Below are 15,620 nucleotides of genomic sequence, written 5' to 3' on the forward strand. Positions count from 1 at the left end.
TCCGATGTAGCACCGCCCACCTGGTGCTTACCCCCCCTCTCATCCCCCTTCTTTGGTACTAGATTAAGCTGCCCCCCCCCCCCCCTTGGTGTCTCATTTTGCTAATCATAAGTGTGTTATTACTGTGTTGTCACACTATGGCCTCCCGGCCCGCTGTAATAAGGTTATTTTACCTTTTATAAACTGTATGTTATTTACCTTTTCTGTTATAGCTATGCAGTTCACCCATGTGTCGTGCATACGTGGACGTTAACCTCTAGCTTCTATAGTAAAAGTTTTTTGTTATACTCTTTAATCATTTATGCTCAATGATTATTCCAATGCTTAACATCATTGTATTTGTCTTGAAAATTATTTAATAAAAATACAAAATAAATAAAAAAGATCACAGTGAAATACAGTTTTAATGTAACAGCATTAATGATAACATAGCAGCCTACATTGTCATTGTGTGTGTTTACAGAACTAGAAGTGGTGCTAAGATCAGCTATAGATTATTACCAAATTGATTTATGTATGTAGACAATTTCAGTGTGGAATTCTCTCCTATATATATTGAGTGCATAGGTAGGAGGTCTTTCCTGGGTCAGGAAACCGGGCGACGCAACTTTTCCCCGCTAATTTTGTAGTTTGGGATGTCTTTTGTGAATATGTCACCATTATCATGGACCACTGATGTACTGTAGTTGCATTCATATGCTGAAAACATGCCAAAATGCTACAAGTGACACTAACTAATATGAAGTGTTTTTTTCCCAAAATTAGAGAGGCGTCAACACCATTGAATGTCATTGAATGTGCCACCATTGAATGTCTCATTTGTATTGAAGGTACACAATTGCAGGCAGCAAAAGCTTGCAGAGAACCACAACCAACGTCTTCTCTATTCTGTATAGTTGGGTAAGGTTTGGGTCATAGCAGAGAGCAAATAATACAATGTTGGCCATTGGGAGCCATAAATAGGTATTAGTACACAACTAAATACAACATAATTATGTCAAAGTATATAAAAAATAATAATGTGCCTCTATCAAACTGTCAGTACAACCAGTTTCTGGTTGTTATGGGTCACCACTCTAAATAATACAGTACATTTAATGCAGATAATTCTGTGGTATAAGGGTAAACTGCGTTGGTTATATTAGTGTGTGATCCACTTGTGTTGTATAATTTATCTGAAATTAAGGGGACTTTGAACCAGTTACCTGACAGACACTGGTTATCCAGTGCAGGCTCTTCACTGAACTGAAACATCATGAAAGGACTGACTAATTCCATTGGGTCATCATTGGTCTTCTTCTTCTCTAAGAATACAAAACATGATATATGTTGAATTGTTAGACATCACAAATGCTGGATAATATATTTTATGATAAGAAAGAGGATAGGAGGTGAGGGGAGGAGGGGTGAGGGGAAGGGAGGGGAGAGGAGGAAGAAAAGAAAAGAGAAAAGGGAGCGTAAGGAGAGTAAAGCAGAGGAGAGGAGATACAAGGAAGAGAGGAGAAGAGAAAAGAGGGAGAGGAGAGGAGAGAAAAAGGAGAGGGGAAAGAGAAAATAGGGAGAAGAGCAGACAGGAGAGAAGAAAAAAGAGAAGAGGGAAAGGAGAGGAGAGAAAAGGGGAGAGGAGAAACAAGGGAGAGGAAGAGTGGAGAAGAGAGGAGAGGAGAGGAGAGAAAAGAGCAAGAGAAGAGACAAGGGAAAGGGGAGAAGAAAAAAAGAGGGAGAGGAGTGGAGAGAAGAGGAGAGGGGAGGGGAGAGGGGAGGGGAGAGAGAGTTCAATTTCAACTAAAATTAGTGATAGAGTGCAGCAATTCATAGCAACTAATGAGATTTCAGTGTACTGAAGACAGAAAAGTAAAATATGAATTTTGGTTAGTTGTACTGGGTTCACTGCATTTTCCAATACTAAATAATGGTGCTTTTTTTTGGTTGTTAAATTCAAACTATATTCTGGTTTACAGTACAACAGTTTGTTTTCAAATCACCTGTGTCACCATTCCAAACTGCCAGGACTTCATTGCATTCATAGCGTTCCAAGGCTAGAGTAAACGTCTTTGGCCATTCTTCTTTATCAGATCGGAGAAGGCAGTCAACAAGCTTCTCTGCTCCGGCAGTTTTACCTTTAATATCTGTTTCCTGAATGCAGAGCAGCCAACAAAATAAATTAGAGAGTTAAAGCTGATGTCTAGTATGATCTTAGATGCATACGTTCATTGGTCCAGTACGACACAATGTAATATACATATCTAGTACCTGAGGGACTGCTGGGGGAACTGGCAATTATTGTATGAATGGTGCTAAGCATGATCTTCTGGGTCCATCTTTGTTCTGTTTGAGTGGCTTCCGCTATGCACACTGACCACAGGGGGTTGCTTGCTCAGCACTGCCGATATTCATGGAACGCCTTGTATATTTTCAATGAATACATGTGTGTTCTCTAATTGGCCTAGCAGGGGATTGTGACGTCACCACCTCTCTTCTCCCCCTGATACATGACCGGAAAATTGTGGCAATCGCAATAGTAGCACTGACTACTTTAGTGATGGTCAGTATCCACAGCAGTTCCTGAAGTCTGAGATTTACATATTTACATTGTGCCAAGCTGGACCAATACAAATATGCTATTCAGATCAAATCTGAAGCTCAGCATTAAATAAGCAATTATACAGCATATGTGGTATAATGGTCTTCACCTTAGGAGATTAGAGATTAGAAAAGGTGACATTGAATACTGTTCTGTCAGCATGTGAGAATAAAGTATTTCTACAATAAGGCCACAGACCACAATAGAATAACTTTAATTATTATTGAAGAGGCATAGGAACATTGTTGCTGCTTTTGTCCCCTTTGCAGATATTTTCCCCATCTAGCTGTCCCAGTGACACACTAGCCATTATGAAAATCCTAAATGAATTGAAACAATCCTATATCAGGGATCCCAGTGCTGGTTGGTAGGATTTTCTTAATGAGAAGAGATTATGGGTGGTCCGTGCAAATGGCTGAACTGCTGCCCCTACTAATACTCCCACCTGAGTGGAGTATAGAGTTAATAGTTTCTAAAAAAAATCAAGCCTATAGCAGAGATCTGAGTGCTCCAATGACGCACTCTAACCAGTGGCTTGTATATGAAAATATAAAATATAGTGTGCAAAATTGAAATAAAGTGACTGGTGCTATATACAACTAATAGCTAACAATGTAGTAATTCATAAAGTGACAAAAAGTGAAATTTCATTTAAAGTGACCAGTGCTTTAGTGAACAAGTTGATAAACAGTTCTTTTGTAAACACAAATTCTTTTCCTGGTCATCCTCCCGTCAGCACACCATGGGTTAACTGTTCCTCGTTAACCCTCAGGACCACCTTCTTCCAGTGTTATAAATCCCTGTCCTCCCCTCCCCCTGTGTCCTTTTTTCATTGGTCACCAGGCCACCGGACTGATTTTCAGCTACACCCCCCTACCATACCTTTCCACCCAGGTTGAGCCTCTTATAGGGTTGGAGGGTCCAGAATGGATAGAGGTAAAGCCTCTTATAACACTGGATGCCCTGTGCCGGGCTGTGAGCATTTGTTGTCTAAATGACACTCATCTGTGGCGAGCTGAAGAGGAATTTACCTGCATCTTCTCCTCTGGAGCCGAGATCGCGCCGAATTACCTCACGGGGGCAGGAGCGGCCATACGTTGCCGGGGAAACCAGCACACCACAAAGCCAGACATTGCAGCGGCGGCAGGGGCCGATCACTGTGTGTTTTAGGGATTCTGGTAGATGATTTCACGGTCCTCCTCCCCAAACTCTCTTGAAATGTCTTATGTGCTTCTAATGCCGCGTACACACGATCGAATTGTCCGGCAGACTTAGTCCGGCAAACAATCCGCCGAACTTTCTAACAAATGGACTTGGCCACACACAGACACTCCGAAAGTCCGGCAATTTCTAACGCAATGGCGTACAGCACGTACGATGGGACTAGAAAAAGGAAGTTCAATAGCCAGTAGCCAATAGCTTCCTTCTCGTTCTTCCTTCTGAGCATGCGTCATTCTTAGTCCGCCGGACTAGCACACTGACGAACGGATTGTCCACTGAAAGCCAAGTCCGGCGGACAAATTTTGGGTCAAAACTACTTTCTAAGTCCGCCGGACTTTACGATGAAAAAGTCCGCTCTAGCCCACACACGATCGAATTGTCTGGTGTAATGCGGTCCGGCGGACTAAGTCCGCCGGACAATTCGGTCGAGTTTCACTGCCTTAGTAATTACAGCAGCCATTTCATCTGAGGGAAATCCTGAAAACATGACCTATTGGAGCCCCTGGAGGACTGGAGTTGAGAAACACTGCTCTGGAGGAACTCAACCTGACAGCAGGCTTTTTGGCCGAGTCTTCGATAGATCTGGTAAGATAAATGGCTAGATTGATGGCACACACAGTGACTGCAAAGAGGGTGCTATGGCTCCGACATTGGACCGCAGATGCGGCATCTAAACAGGCGTTATGTAATCTTCCATATAATGGTAAGATGTTGTTTGTAAAGACCCTAGAGGAGGGACTCAAACGGGTCACAGATGGAAAGTCAGGCCTGTTACCTCAGACCTATTATGTCAGTGCCACAGGAGTGCCAGGGGAAAGGAGTATATTTTTCGATATTCCTAGTACCCAAAGCATCCGGAAAGCTCAGACCAGTTTTGGACTTGAGGTCCCTAAATCTTTTCATCATGCCGAAAAGATTCATAATGGAATCAATATATACAATAGCATCAGTAGTTCAACAAGGAGATTGGTTAATCTCAATAGATTTGGTGGATGCCTACTTACATATCCCAATCTACAAACATTGTCGAAGGTACATCAGATTCACAATAGAGGAAAAGCATTATCGGTTCAGATGTCTGCCCTTCAGCATCAACACAGCTCCCAGGGTTTTCTCCAAAATCCCTTTGGAAACTATAGAATTAATCCGATTTCAGGGAATAAAAATTTTCCATTATTTAGATGACATTCTTGTCATGGCACATTCAAGCAAACAGCTGGCATTGCAGCGCGACAGGGTGATAGCGATCCTGTCCAACTTCATATGGCTAATTAACAGTCAAAAAAGCAATCTCATTCCTACCCAACAACGGATGGAGTATTTAGGCATGGTGTTCGACATACATTCTGGGCGGATTCTTCTACCAGATCGCAAGGTAGACGAACTGAAAGCCTGGGTCTACAGGGTAATGGAGACACCGACATTGTCGGCAAGAGATTGCATGACAACGTTGGAGATGTTCACCACAGCTATCCCTGCGTTACCTTGGGCAAGATTCCATATGAGAGCCTTCCAGGTGTCCTTCCTGGGACAATGGGATGGCCGGTCATTGGACCAGAAGATCTGGTTACCGGGATGAATCCGACAGAGTCTAAACTGGTAGACCTTGCCGTCTGTTGCGAGGCATGTCTCTCAGCCCAGGAGACTGGATTGTAATTACCTCGGATGCCAGCCTCTAGGGCTGGGGGGCTCACTGCCTCAGCGAGCAGGTTCAAGGCAGGTGGACCTAGGTGGAGCATGATGGAAACCAGACACTCCAATTTACTGGAGCTTCAAGCAGCATACATGGCCCTTGTGGCATTCAAGGGGATGATTCAGGGAGCTTGAGTCAAACTGAGATTGGACAACCAGACGGCGGTAGCATATATCACCGAACAGGGGGAACCAGGAGTCTGGCATTACTCCAAGTGGCAAACAAGATTCTTCACTGGGCCGAGACTCATGTGGAAGATTTAACAGCAGTGTACATTCCAGGCAGTCAAAACCAGATAGCGGACCGCTTGAGCTTGAAATTTCCCAGCTAGGGAGAATTGGCAATCTGCAATCGCTATATTCAACCAATTTTTTCCAAATGGGGGACACCCAATGTAGACCTTATGGACACACCAGAGGATTTGAAAGTACCAGAATTTGCTGCGATGCTCAATTACAACGGAGCAATAGCCCAAGACGCCTTCTCGATCTTGTGGCAGTTCCCCCTAGTGTACCTGTTTCCTCCTATCCCATTAATCATGAGGACCTTACTGAAGATTGCGAAGGAGGAGGTGCATGCCATATTACTTGTACCCTTCTGGCCCTGGAGGCCATGGTTTCCTCTGCTCCTGCAGATGGCATCAGCCCCACCAGTATACCTCCCCCTCAGGAGGGATCTGTTACAGCAGGAACAATGGATGCACCCCAACCCAGAGAGACTGCGGCTGACGGCCTGGCTGTTGAATCAGCCTGACTGCATGCACAGGGCCTCTCAGAGCAAGTAATTGCTACGTTACTAGGGGCAAGGAAGCCTACAACAAATACCACATATTCCAGGATCTGGAGGAGATTTGTGGACTTTGCACTATAACATAATTTCTCCCCGTTAACTCTGGGCATTGCAAATATTTTGGAATTTCTACAAAAAAGCATTAAGTAAAAGGCTTGGCATACAACTTGATTAAAGTTCAAGTATCAGCCCTGTCCTGTTTCACCGGACATAGGTGGGCTAATGAGCCTTTGATAAAGCAATTCCTCAGAGCCACAATAAGAGTTTGGCCACCAAGGAAAAACCTCTTCCCAACTTGGGACTTGGGCATGGTCCTAAAAGCGTTGTTACAGCCCTCATTCAGTCCGGCAGATGCATGCACACTGGGGTCTCTAACAATCAAGCTGGTCTTCTTGACGGCCATTACAATGGCAAGAAGGGTATCGGAATTAGCAACTTTATCCTGTGAAGAACCATTCTGCATTATTTATCCGGAGAGAGTGATTCTGACACCCTCTTCAGCCCTAGCCTCTAAGGTTTCATGTAAACTGGGAGCCAGTGTTACCCTGCTTTACGCAACCTCCAGAGCAGACAAACCTGTTGGGCCGCGTACACACGGGCGGACTGTTCGCCCAACTTTGTCCGCTGAACAGTGTTTGGGCGGACAGTCCGCTCGTGTGTGGGCTTTCAGCGGACAGTTTCAGCGGACAGTTTGACGGACAAAGTCTTTCGGAAATTCCGAAAAACTGTCCGCTGAAACTTTGTTTGAGCGAACAGTCCGCCCGTGTGTAGGCTACTTTCGAGATGAGCAAACTGTTCCCGCTCGGAGGGAAGTCTGCTCATTTCGAGCGCGTGTGCAGGTAGGCGGGGCCCGCGACGGAGACGTCGCGGGCTCCGCCGCCTGGAATGGACTTAAAGGGGAACCCCAACGCCGAAAAAAATCGGCGTGGGGGTCCCCCCAAAGTCCACAACAGACCCTTGTCCGAGCACGCTACCCGGCCGGCCAGGAAAGGGGGGCGAGCGAGCGCGCCCCCCCCTCCTGAGCCGTACCAGGCCGCGTGCCCTCAACATGGGGGGTGCCTTGGGGAAGGGGGGGCCGCGCGGCCCCCCCACCCCAAAGCACCTTGTCCCCATGTTGATGAGGACAAGGGCCTCTTCCCGACAACCCTGGCCGTTGGTTGTCGGGGTCTGCGGGCGGGGGGCTTATCGGAATCCGGGAGCCCCCTTTAAGAAGGGGGCCCCCGGATACCGGCCCCCCACCCTATGTGAATGAGTATGGGGTACAATGTACCCCTACCCATTCACCTGTAAAATAAAAGTACCCAAAAAAAAAACACAACACACGAGAAAAAATATTTTATTGCACAGCTCCGGGGGTCTTCCGTCTTCGGGGGTCTTCTCGCCGGACTCCTCCGCTATCTTCGTGTAGCTCTTTTGCTAGCGGAGGAGTCCGGCTTTCTTCCTCCCCGCCGCCGGCCTCTTCTCCCGACTTCGGGGGTCTTGTCCCCCTCTTCGGTTCTTCTGCCGGGCCACCGCGCCTTCTTGTAGCTCTTTTACAGGCGGTGGCCCGGTCTTCTGTCGCCGCCGCCTTCCGTTCTTCTGCCGGGCCACCGCGCCTTCTTATAGCTCTTTTGCAGGCGGTGGCCCGGTCTTCTGTCGCCGCTGTCTCCGCCTTCCGTTCTTCTTCTTGTTCTTCTTCTTCTTCTCCAGGAGATGTTGACACGACGCTCTCTCCGGCCGGAATGCCAGAGCCGCCTTGCGCTGCCACTTATATAGTGACAATGGGGCGGTGTCACATGGTATATGTCACATGGGTTTGTCACATGGGTTGATGTCACATGGTGACTTTGACATCGTAAGGGGGCGGACCAGGAAAGCAAAATTACGGTGAGTATTGATAACAATTTTGAGTTTTTTGCAAAAAGAGACAGGTGCTCTTCAATCATGTGTGCTTTGTGCTGGTGCTTCTTAAGCCGCGTACACACGTAGCCGTCTGTCCGACATACTTTCCGCCAGACTGTCCGTCGGACTTTCCGAACGGGCTACTTGCCCACACACGGCACTTTTTGAGCGGACTAATACGGCGTACTAAGTCCGCCGTACTATCCGCCCTACTTTTGAAATGAACGGACTCGCCCACACACGCGGAGGAAAGTCCGCTCATTTCGAGCGCGTCTCCAGGTAGGCGGGGCCCGCGAAGTAGACGCCGCCGGCCCCGCCACCTGGTATGGACTTAAAGGGGAACCCCAACGCCGAAAAAAATCGGCGTGGGGGTCCCCCCCAAGTCCACAACAGACCCTTGTCCAAGCACGCTACCCGGCCGTCCAGGAAAGGGGGGCGAGCGAGCGCCCCCCCTCCTGAGCCATACCAGGCCGCGTGCCCTCAACATGGGGGGTGCCTTGGGGAAGGGGGGGCCGTGCTGCCCCCTCACCCCAAAGCACCTTGTCCCCATGTTGATGAGGACAAGGGCCTCTTCCCGACAACCCTGGCCGTTGGTTGTCGGGGTCTGCGAGCGGGGGGCTTATCGGAATCCGGGAGCCCCTTTTAATAAGGGGGCCCCCGGATACCGGCCCCCCACCCTATGTGAATGAGTATGGGGTACAATGTACCCCTACCCATTCACCTGTAAAATAAAGTACAAAAAAACACAACACACAAGATAAAATACTTTATTGCACAGCTCCGGGGGTCTTCCGGGGTCTTCTCGCCGGACTCCTCCGATATCTTCTTGTAGCTCTTTTACTAGCAGAGGAGCCCGGCATTCTTCTTCGTCGCGGTGGCCTCTTCTTCCGACTTCGGGGGTCTTGTCCCCCTCTTCGGTTCGCTGTGACACCGCCCCTTGTCCCTATATAAGTGGCAGCGCAGCGCGTCCCTGGCATTGCGGCCGGAGAGATCGTCGAGTCAACATCTCCTGGAGAAGAAGAAGAAGAACGGAAGGTGACGGCGGCGGCGACAGAAGACCGGGCCACCGCCTGTAAAAGAGCTATAAGAAGGCGCGGTGGCCCGGCAGAAGAACCGAAGAGGGGGACAAGACCCCCGAAGTCGGAAGAAGAGGCCACGGCTACGAAGAAGAATGCCGGGCTCCTCCGCTAGTAAAAGAGCTACAAGAAGATAGCGGAGGAGTCCGGCAAGAAGACCCCGGAAGACCCACGGAGCTGTGCAATAAAGTATTTTATCTTGTGTGTTGTGTTTTTTTTGTACTTTATTTTACAGGTGAATGGGTAGGGGTACATTGTACCCCATACTCATTCACATAGGGTGGGGGGCCGGTATCCGGGGGCCCCCTTATTAAAAGGGGCTCCCGGATTCCGGTAAGCCCCCCGCCCGCAGACCCCGACAACCAACGGCCAGGGTTGTCGGGAAGAGGCCCTTGTCCTCATCAACATGGGGACAAGGTGCTTTGGGGTGGGGGGGGCCGCGCGGCCCCCCCTTCCCCAAGGCACCCTCCATGTTGAGGGCACGCGGCCTGGTACGGCTCAGGAGGGGGGGGGGGGCGCTCGCTTTCCTGGACGGCCGGGTAGCGTGCTCGGACAAGTGTCTGTTGTGGACTTGGGAGGGACCCCCACACCGATTTTTTTCGGCGTTGGGGTTCCCCTTTAAGTCCATACCAGGTGGCGGGGCCGGCGGCGTCTCCTTCGCGGGCCCCGCCTACCTGGAGACCCGTTCGAAATGAGCAGACTTTTCTCCGGGCGGGAAAAGTCCACTCATTTCAAAAGTACGGCGGACTGGCATACACACGGCGGGATTGTCCGCCGAAATGCGAGTCCGGCGGGAAGATTGGAGTGCAACACGGCATTCTAAGTCCGCCGTACTTTCGGGTCAAAAAAGTATGCCGGAGGCTACACACGGGGGGATTGTTTGGCGGACTTGAGTTTGCCGGACTTTTCCACCGGATTGTTTGATCGTGTGTACGCGGCATTATAGTGCCCCCTATAGGTATTGCACTCATCGGAATTACACACCCCTCGGAGGGATATATCACATTCACGGTGTTTGCCACTGTGCAGCAGTTTCCAGGGAGTAGCATCACGCAAAAGGGGACAACAGGCATTTACAGACAGAGGAAACAGCGTTGTCTCCTCCTTAAAGAAAGTGGACATGAGAGTTTTGAGCTGCAGGGGACAAGGTGGGTGATATGGATGAATATCTAAGAGAGCAAAGCAAAGAACGGTCTCTAAAGGAGTCGATCTGGAAACTGCCGCACAGTGGCAAACACTGTGAATGTGATATAACCCTCCGAGGGGTGAGTATTTCCGGTGAGTGTAATACCTATAGGGGCACCAGAAGGAGCACCAGCACAAAGGACACACGATTGAAGAGCACCTGCCACTTTTTTTTGCAAAAAAAACCTTGTGTTTACAAAAGTTACATAGTAGGTGAGGTTGAAAAAAGACACAAGTCCAACCTATGTGTGTGATTATATGTCAGTATTACATTGTATATCCCTGTATGTTGTGGTCGTTCAGGTGCTTATCTAATAGTTTCTTGACTGTGTTTATCAACTTGTTCACTAAAGCACTAGTCACTTTAAATAAGATTGCACTTTTTGTCACTTTATGAATTACTACATTATTAGCTATTAGTTGTATATAGCACCAGTCCCTTTATTTATTTCAATTTTGCTCGCTAAATGTTAGAGTTTCATATACAAGTCAATGGTTAGAGTGCGTCATTGGAGCACTCAGATCCCTGCTAAAGGCTTGATTTTTTTTAGAAACTATTAACTCTATACTCCACTCAGGGGGGAGTATTAGTAGGGGCAGCAGTTCAGCCATTTGCACGGACCACCCACAATCTCTTCTCATTAAGAAAATCCTACCAACCAGAACACAGACTGTAAGCTCTTGTACACACGGTCGGACATTCCAGCAACCAAATCCGTCGGATTAATTCCGGAAGAAGTCCGGAAGTGATGTTGCATGCACACGGTCGGACTAAGTTGTCGGAATTTCCGGTTGCCAAGAACGCGGTGATGTAAGCCGCGTACGGCGGCACTAGAAAAGGGAATTTCAGCACCACGTCCGGCACCCTTTGGGCTCCTTCTGCTGATCTCGTGTTTATCGCGTGATAGTAGAAGTTTGGTGAGAGACGATTTGCGCTTTTCAGATTTGTGCTTCAGTTCGGTACTGCTCTTCAGTTCGTGCTTGTCTCTGTGTATCTGATTATCAGTGCGTGTAGTCAGTAAGCATTTGTTTCTCATTGTGGACTATATCTTGGTATAGTACGCTTTGATTTGCATTGCTTATTGTCTGCTTGCTTCTGCTTTTCAGGTCGTTCTTTCAGGCATTGCTGTTTATCGGTGCTTTCTGTTATCCGTTCTGACCAGCCAACCGTTTTCAAACCATGTTTCGTTTACGTACTCATCGTAGAGTTTGTGCTGTGCAGGGGCTTGGTGTTGGGCTTTTAGCTATCACACAAGCCGGTCCATGAACAGGGCGAGGAGGCGTTTGTGGACCAAGAATTGGTTGCGCCAGCGTGACCAGTTCTTGCACATGCCTTTGCTCCATGAGATCCGGGAGAATAATCCTGATGATTTCAGGAATTATCTCTGTTTTTCACCATCTGCTGGCTTTGCTGTCCTCTTCTATCACCAGGCAGGATACCTGCATGCGGCAAGCCAACAAGGCTCATTGCCATGTTGCGCTACTTGGCGACAGGGAGAAGCCTTCAGGACCTGAAGTTCTCCACAGGCATCTCCCCCCAGGCTCTGGGGATCATTATTCCAGAGACCTGTTCTGCCATCATTCAGGTCCTGCAGAAGGACTATATGCAGGTAAGTTTTCTCCTTTAACATCACATTCTATGTATTTAATGATTGCTAATGTATTGCATTTCTTTCCTCCTTCCCTAATTACCATGATTGCAATATGCTCTAATTCATATGCTTTGCCCCTTTGTCCTCATGCATGCTGGAAGCTTTTCAAGTTCCTTTTTTGTCCTCCATGCATATTTGCCTTCACTAACTTCCCCACCATGCTCTTCTGGGCCCATAAAACTATAGTCTAGTCACTTACCAATTTCTTTTGTCAGCTCCATAGTATTGCTTTCCCCTAAACACCCCCTAAAATGTCTACAAATGTTATGTATGTGCTTCAATTCATGCAGAGTGACATTTTTTATTTTTTGGTTGGGCCAAACTCCTTAGGAACCCCGCTCCGCCCAACTGCTAGGTCAGCTGATAGCAATCCTCTATCTGCTGACTTTACCAGACCCAATACACACTCCTACCTTTTTTATGATCACATTTATGGACAAATTCACCAAAACATGTAGTGCAAGGGCCTGCCTCAATACTTTCAAATGCTATACTTTTTATTTTTTTTACCCTATTATTATCTTAATAGGTAATAGCAGAATGTCAAAATGTGCTTCCATTTTGTTTTATTTTTGGTATTATGACACTTCTTACCTGTCCGGTGGGGTGCCAATAGTGTAAGTAAGGAGGGGCTTCCCAAAGTATCACACATTATTTAGGCATTCAGCTCTCAGTCAAGTGGAGAGGGTTACCTATGCAAAACATCCCCCCCCCTCATTTTTTGCAAGGTGCCATCAGATGGGGGGATGGGGGTGTGATGACTCTGATAAGGGGACCTTATACTTTTGGCTTTAAATACTCATTTCCCAAAATGTTATACTGATCTTGGCCAAAAATGTTGTTGTCTAATCTGCTTGCAATGTTGATTAGCAAAATTACTAATTTTTTGTCTTGTTTCACTCCACAGTTTCCTTCAACGCCACAGGAATGGCAGACTGTGGCCTCCCACTTTGAAAGCCGTTGGGACTTTCCCAATTGTGGAGGTGCAATTGATGGGAAACACGTCTACCCCCCAAATCAGGGTCGTACTATTATAATTACAAGGGGTTTAATAGTATTGTGATGCGGGCGGTGGTGTCAGCGACCTATGACTTCCTGTATGTGGACGTGGGGAAAAATGTCCGGAAGTCGGAGTGTTCTCACGGACTGAATTCTACTGGCGTCTCCAGAGTGGCAGTCTGGGCTTGCCACCCCCCAGAGGAGAATCAGGAAGGACTCCCGTTCGTCTTCGTCGTGGATGAGGCATTTGCCCCGGCAAACCATCTGATGCGGCCTTTCCCGATGAGGATCAGAGTATCTTTAATTTCCTGCTGGCCAGAGCCAGAAGAGTGGTGGAGAACACTTTTGGAATACTGGCCAGCCGGTTCCGCCTTTTTTTAATGCCTATCCACATGGCGGAATATAGAATCAATCACATAGTGCTTGCTTACTGTGTTCTGCACAATTTCTTAAAAAGACATTCAGCTAACTATGTGGTCTCAGTTGGCCAAGATGCAGACTTGTCTGAAAATGATAACCTCACGGCCCTTGAAGCTGCTCGTCCTGGCTTGCCCCCCCAAAGTGCCCGTGAGGTCCGAACCCAATACATGGAGTACATTGTGGGTAGGGGGACATTGATATGCCAGACAATGTCTGAGAGGCATTTTTTAATAAATTTTTCTTTGAAACTACAATAATCTTTGTTTTCATTTACTGCTTGGCTTGGTTTTAGGTGTCTCCTAGGTAAATGTTTGATTTTTGTTGTTGTGCCTTTTTCTACAACAGTGCAAACCCAAGTTCTGAGCGAGATGAGGTGACAGTCTCTTCTTCAGATAATCTTATTATGTTGTGGGTCTGCTACACACACACCTTGTTTTTGTTAACTAATGTATGTAGTGCATTTCTGACAAAAATTTTGCTCATTTTCAGCACCATGGCAGAAATATGTGGGGTCAGAAAAATGGCATGATTGTGAAAATTAACACATCACTGTGGGTGTTATTTACTAAAGGCACATCCACTATGCACTACAAGTGCACTGAAAAAGTACACCTGAAACTGCACTTGGAGTGCAAAGTGGAGTTGCCTTTAGTAAATAACACCCATTGCCACCGAAAAAAACAATTTTACTCCAAATACTGCTTTTGCGCATTGAAAAAGGAAGCCACACATTGTTGATAATTTAACTTTTTAATCAAAGCACATTCACATTTACGTTTAGAAAACGGTTTTACAACAAACCAACATATTGGGTGTATCAAAAACATTATTTAAGGTAATTTTTTTGTAACTTGATGTTTTTGTGTAATGTATCAAAGCGTAACATACAGAACACAGGAACTTACAAAGTTCAACTTTGAAAAGTGAAGACAATATCAGACATGAGTATGTACAAACTGGGCTGATATTGCCTTCATCACATGGGGTGTCACCCCTGGAAAAGCCAAATTTGGAAGATGCACACAGTGTGTCAACATGTGCTATCTCCCATCATGGGGGATCAATGTACATGTTTTGGGGCTGCAACCCCTTCATCTCAGCCACTTTCCACAAAACACGTACATTGATCCCCCATGATGGGAGATAGGGCATGTTGACACACTGTGTGCATTTTCCAAATTTGGCTTTTTGTAAAATACAAAAGTTGTTTAGTAAAAACACAAAACTAAAACCCTAGCTAGTTTGGGGTGTTTCAAACTCTCCCCAAAACATCAATGATGTTCTTCATTTTATTTTGAACATCATTGATGTTTTTCTGTATATTTTCTAAATCCCGATTGCACCCCATTATCTCCCCAATCAGGATCTGGGCACTTTCACTGGTAAAATGTGATTCTTCTTCCACATCACCTACAAAAAAAAGCAAAAAAACACATCATGTATTATAAATATGCCGACATACATTGACGAGCTTACCGGAAGCTGTGGTCTCCGACACTCACCTGTTGTGGTGACAATTTGTCCAACTTCAACGATCTCTCCTTCCTCCTCCTCCTACTCCTCTGCTTCTGGTGTTGGTATTTCGCCTTCTTTGGGAGGTGTGGGGTCCCTGGTGTCCTCAGACTTCCCGAGTCTTCCCTCCCATATGAGAATGTAAAAAATGAATACTTAGCACACAGAGGGCAGAAATAGGAATATGAAACATTGCTTGGAAGTGTGGTACAATTGTGTTTTTTGGCCGAGTTCAAAGGTGAGAACATTATTGTGGACACTTTGTTAAGCTGGAATACGTACCTGCAGAACGATGTTTCTTACGAACAACTGAACCCATGAACTTGAAAGTGGCCATTTTAAACTGTACAACATGAAATCAAAGCACATGGAGCAGTATGCAAGCAAGAATAATCGTGAACACACGACAACTACTACTTTTTGATCCTTCTGTACTGATCGTGCTCCCTCAGTTTCAGGTCTGACCAGCGTTTTCTCAGTTGATCCTTGGATCGTCATACCCCAAAATTCTTCCGAAGACTCTTCACAACTTTAGTCATGATCTTGGCCTTTCTGATATTTGGGTTTGGGTAAGGTCCATACTTCCCATCATAGTCGGTCCTCTTCAA

At 46.7% G+C, this 15,620-nt stretch overlaps 1 protein-coding gene across 2 annotated transcripts in view; it reads right to left on the reverse strand.

Moving 5' to 3' along the window:
* The window catches only part of LOC143974133 (antiviral innate immune response receptor RIG-I-like), a 111,179-nt gene that overhangs the window by 77,429 nt on the left and 18,130 nt on the right, over positions 1-15,620 (reverse strand). For both annotated transcript variants that reach the window (XM_077475247.1, XM_077475246.1), the window contains exons 5-6: positions 1,986-2,136; positions 1,206-1,304 (exon numbers count right to left, since the gene is read on the reverse strand). In XM_077475247.1, coding sequence (XP_077331373.1) covers positions 1,206-1,304; positions 1,986-2,136 — 250 coding nt within the window. The remainder of the gene's footprint in view (positions 1-1,205; positions 1,305-1,985; positions 2,137-15,620) is intronic.

This window comes from Lithobates pipiens, unplaced genomic scaffold (assembly GCF_037356315.1).
Source record: "Lithobates pipiens isolate NorthernLeopardFrog02 unplaced genomic scaffold, aLitPip1_a1.2 Scaffold_13, whole genome shotgun sequence".
Classification (NCBI taxonomy): domain Eukaryota; kingdom Metazoa; phylum Chordata; class Amphibia; order Anura; family Ranidae; genus Lithobates; species Lithobates pipiens.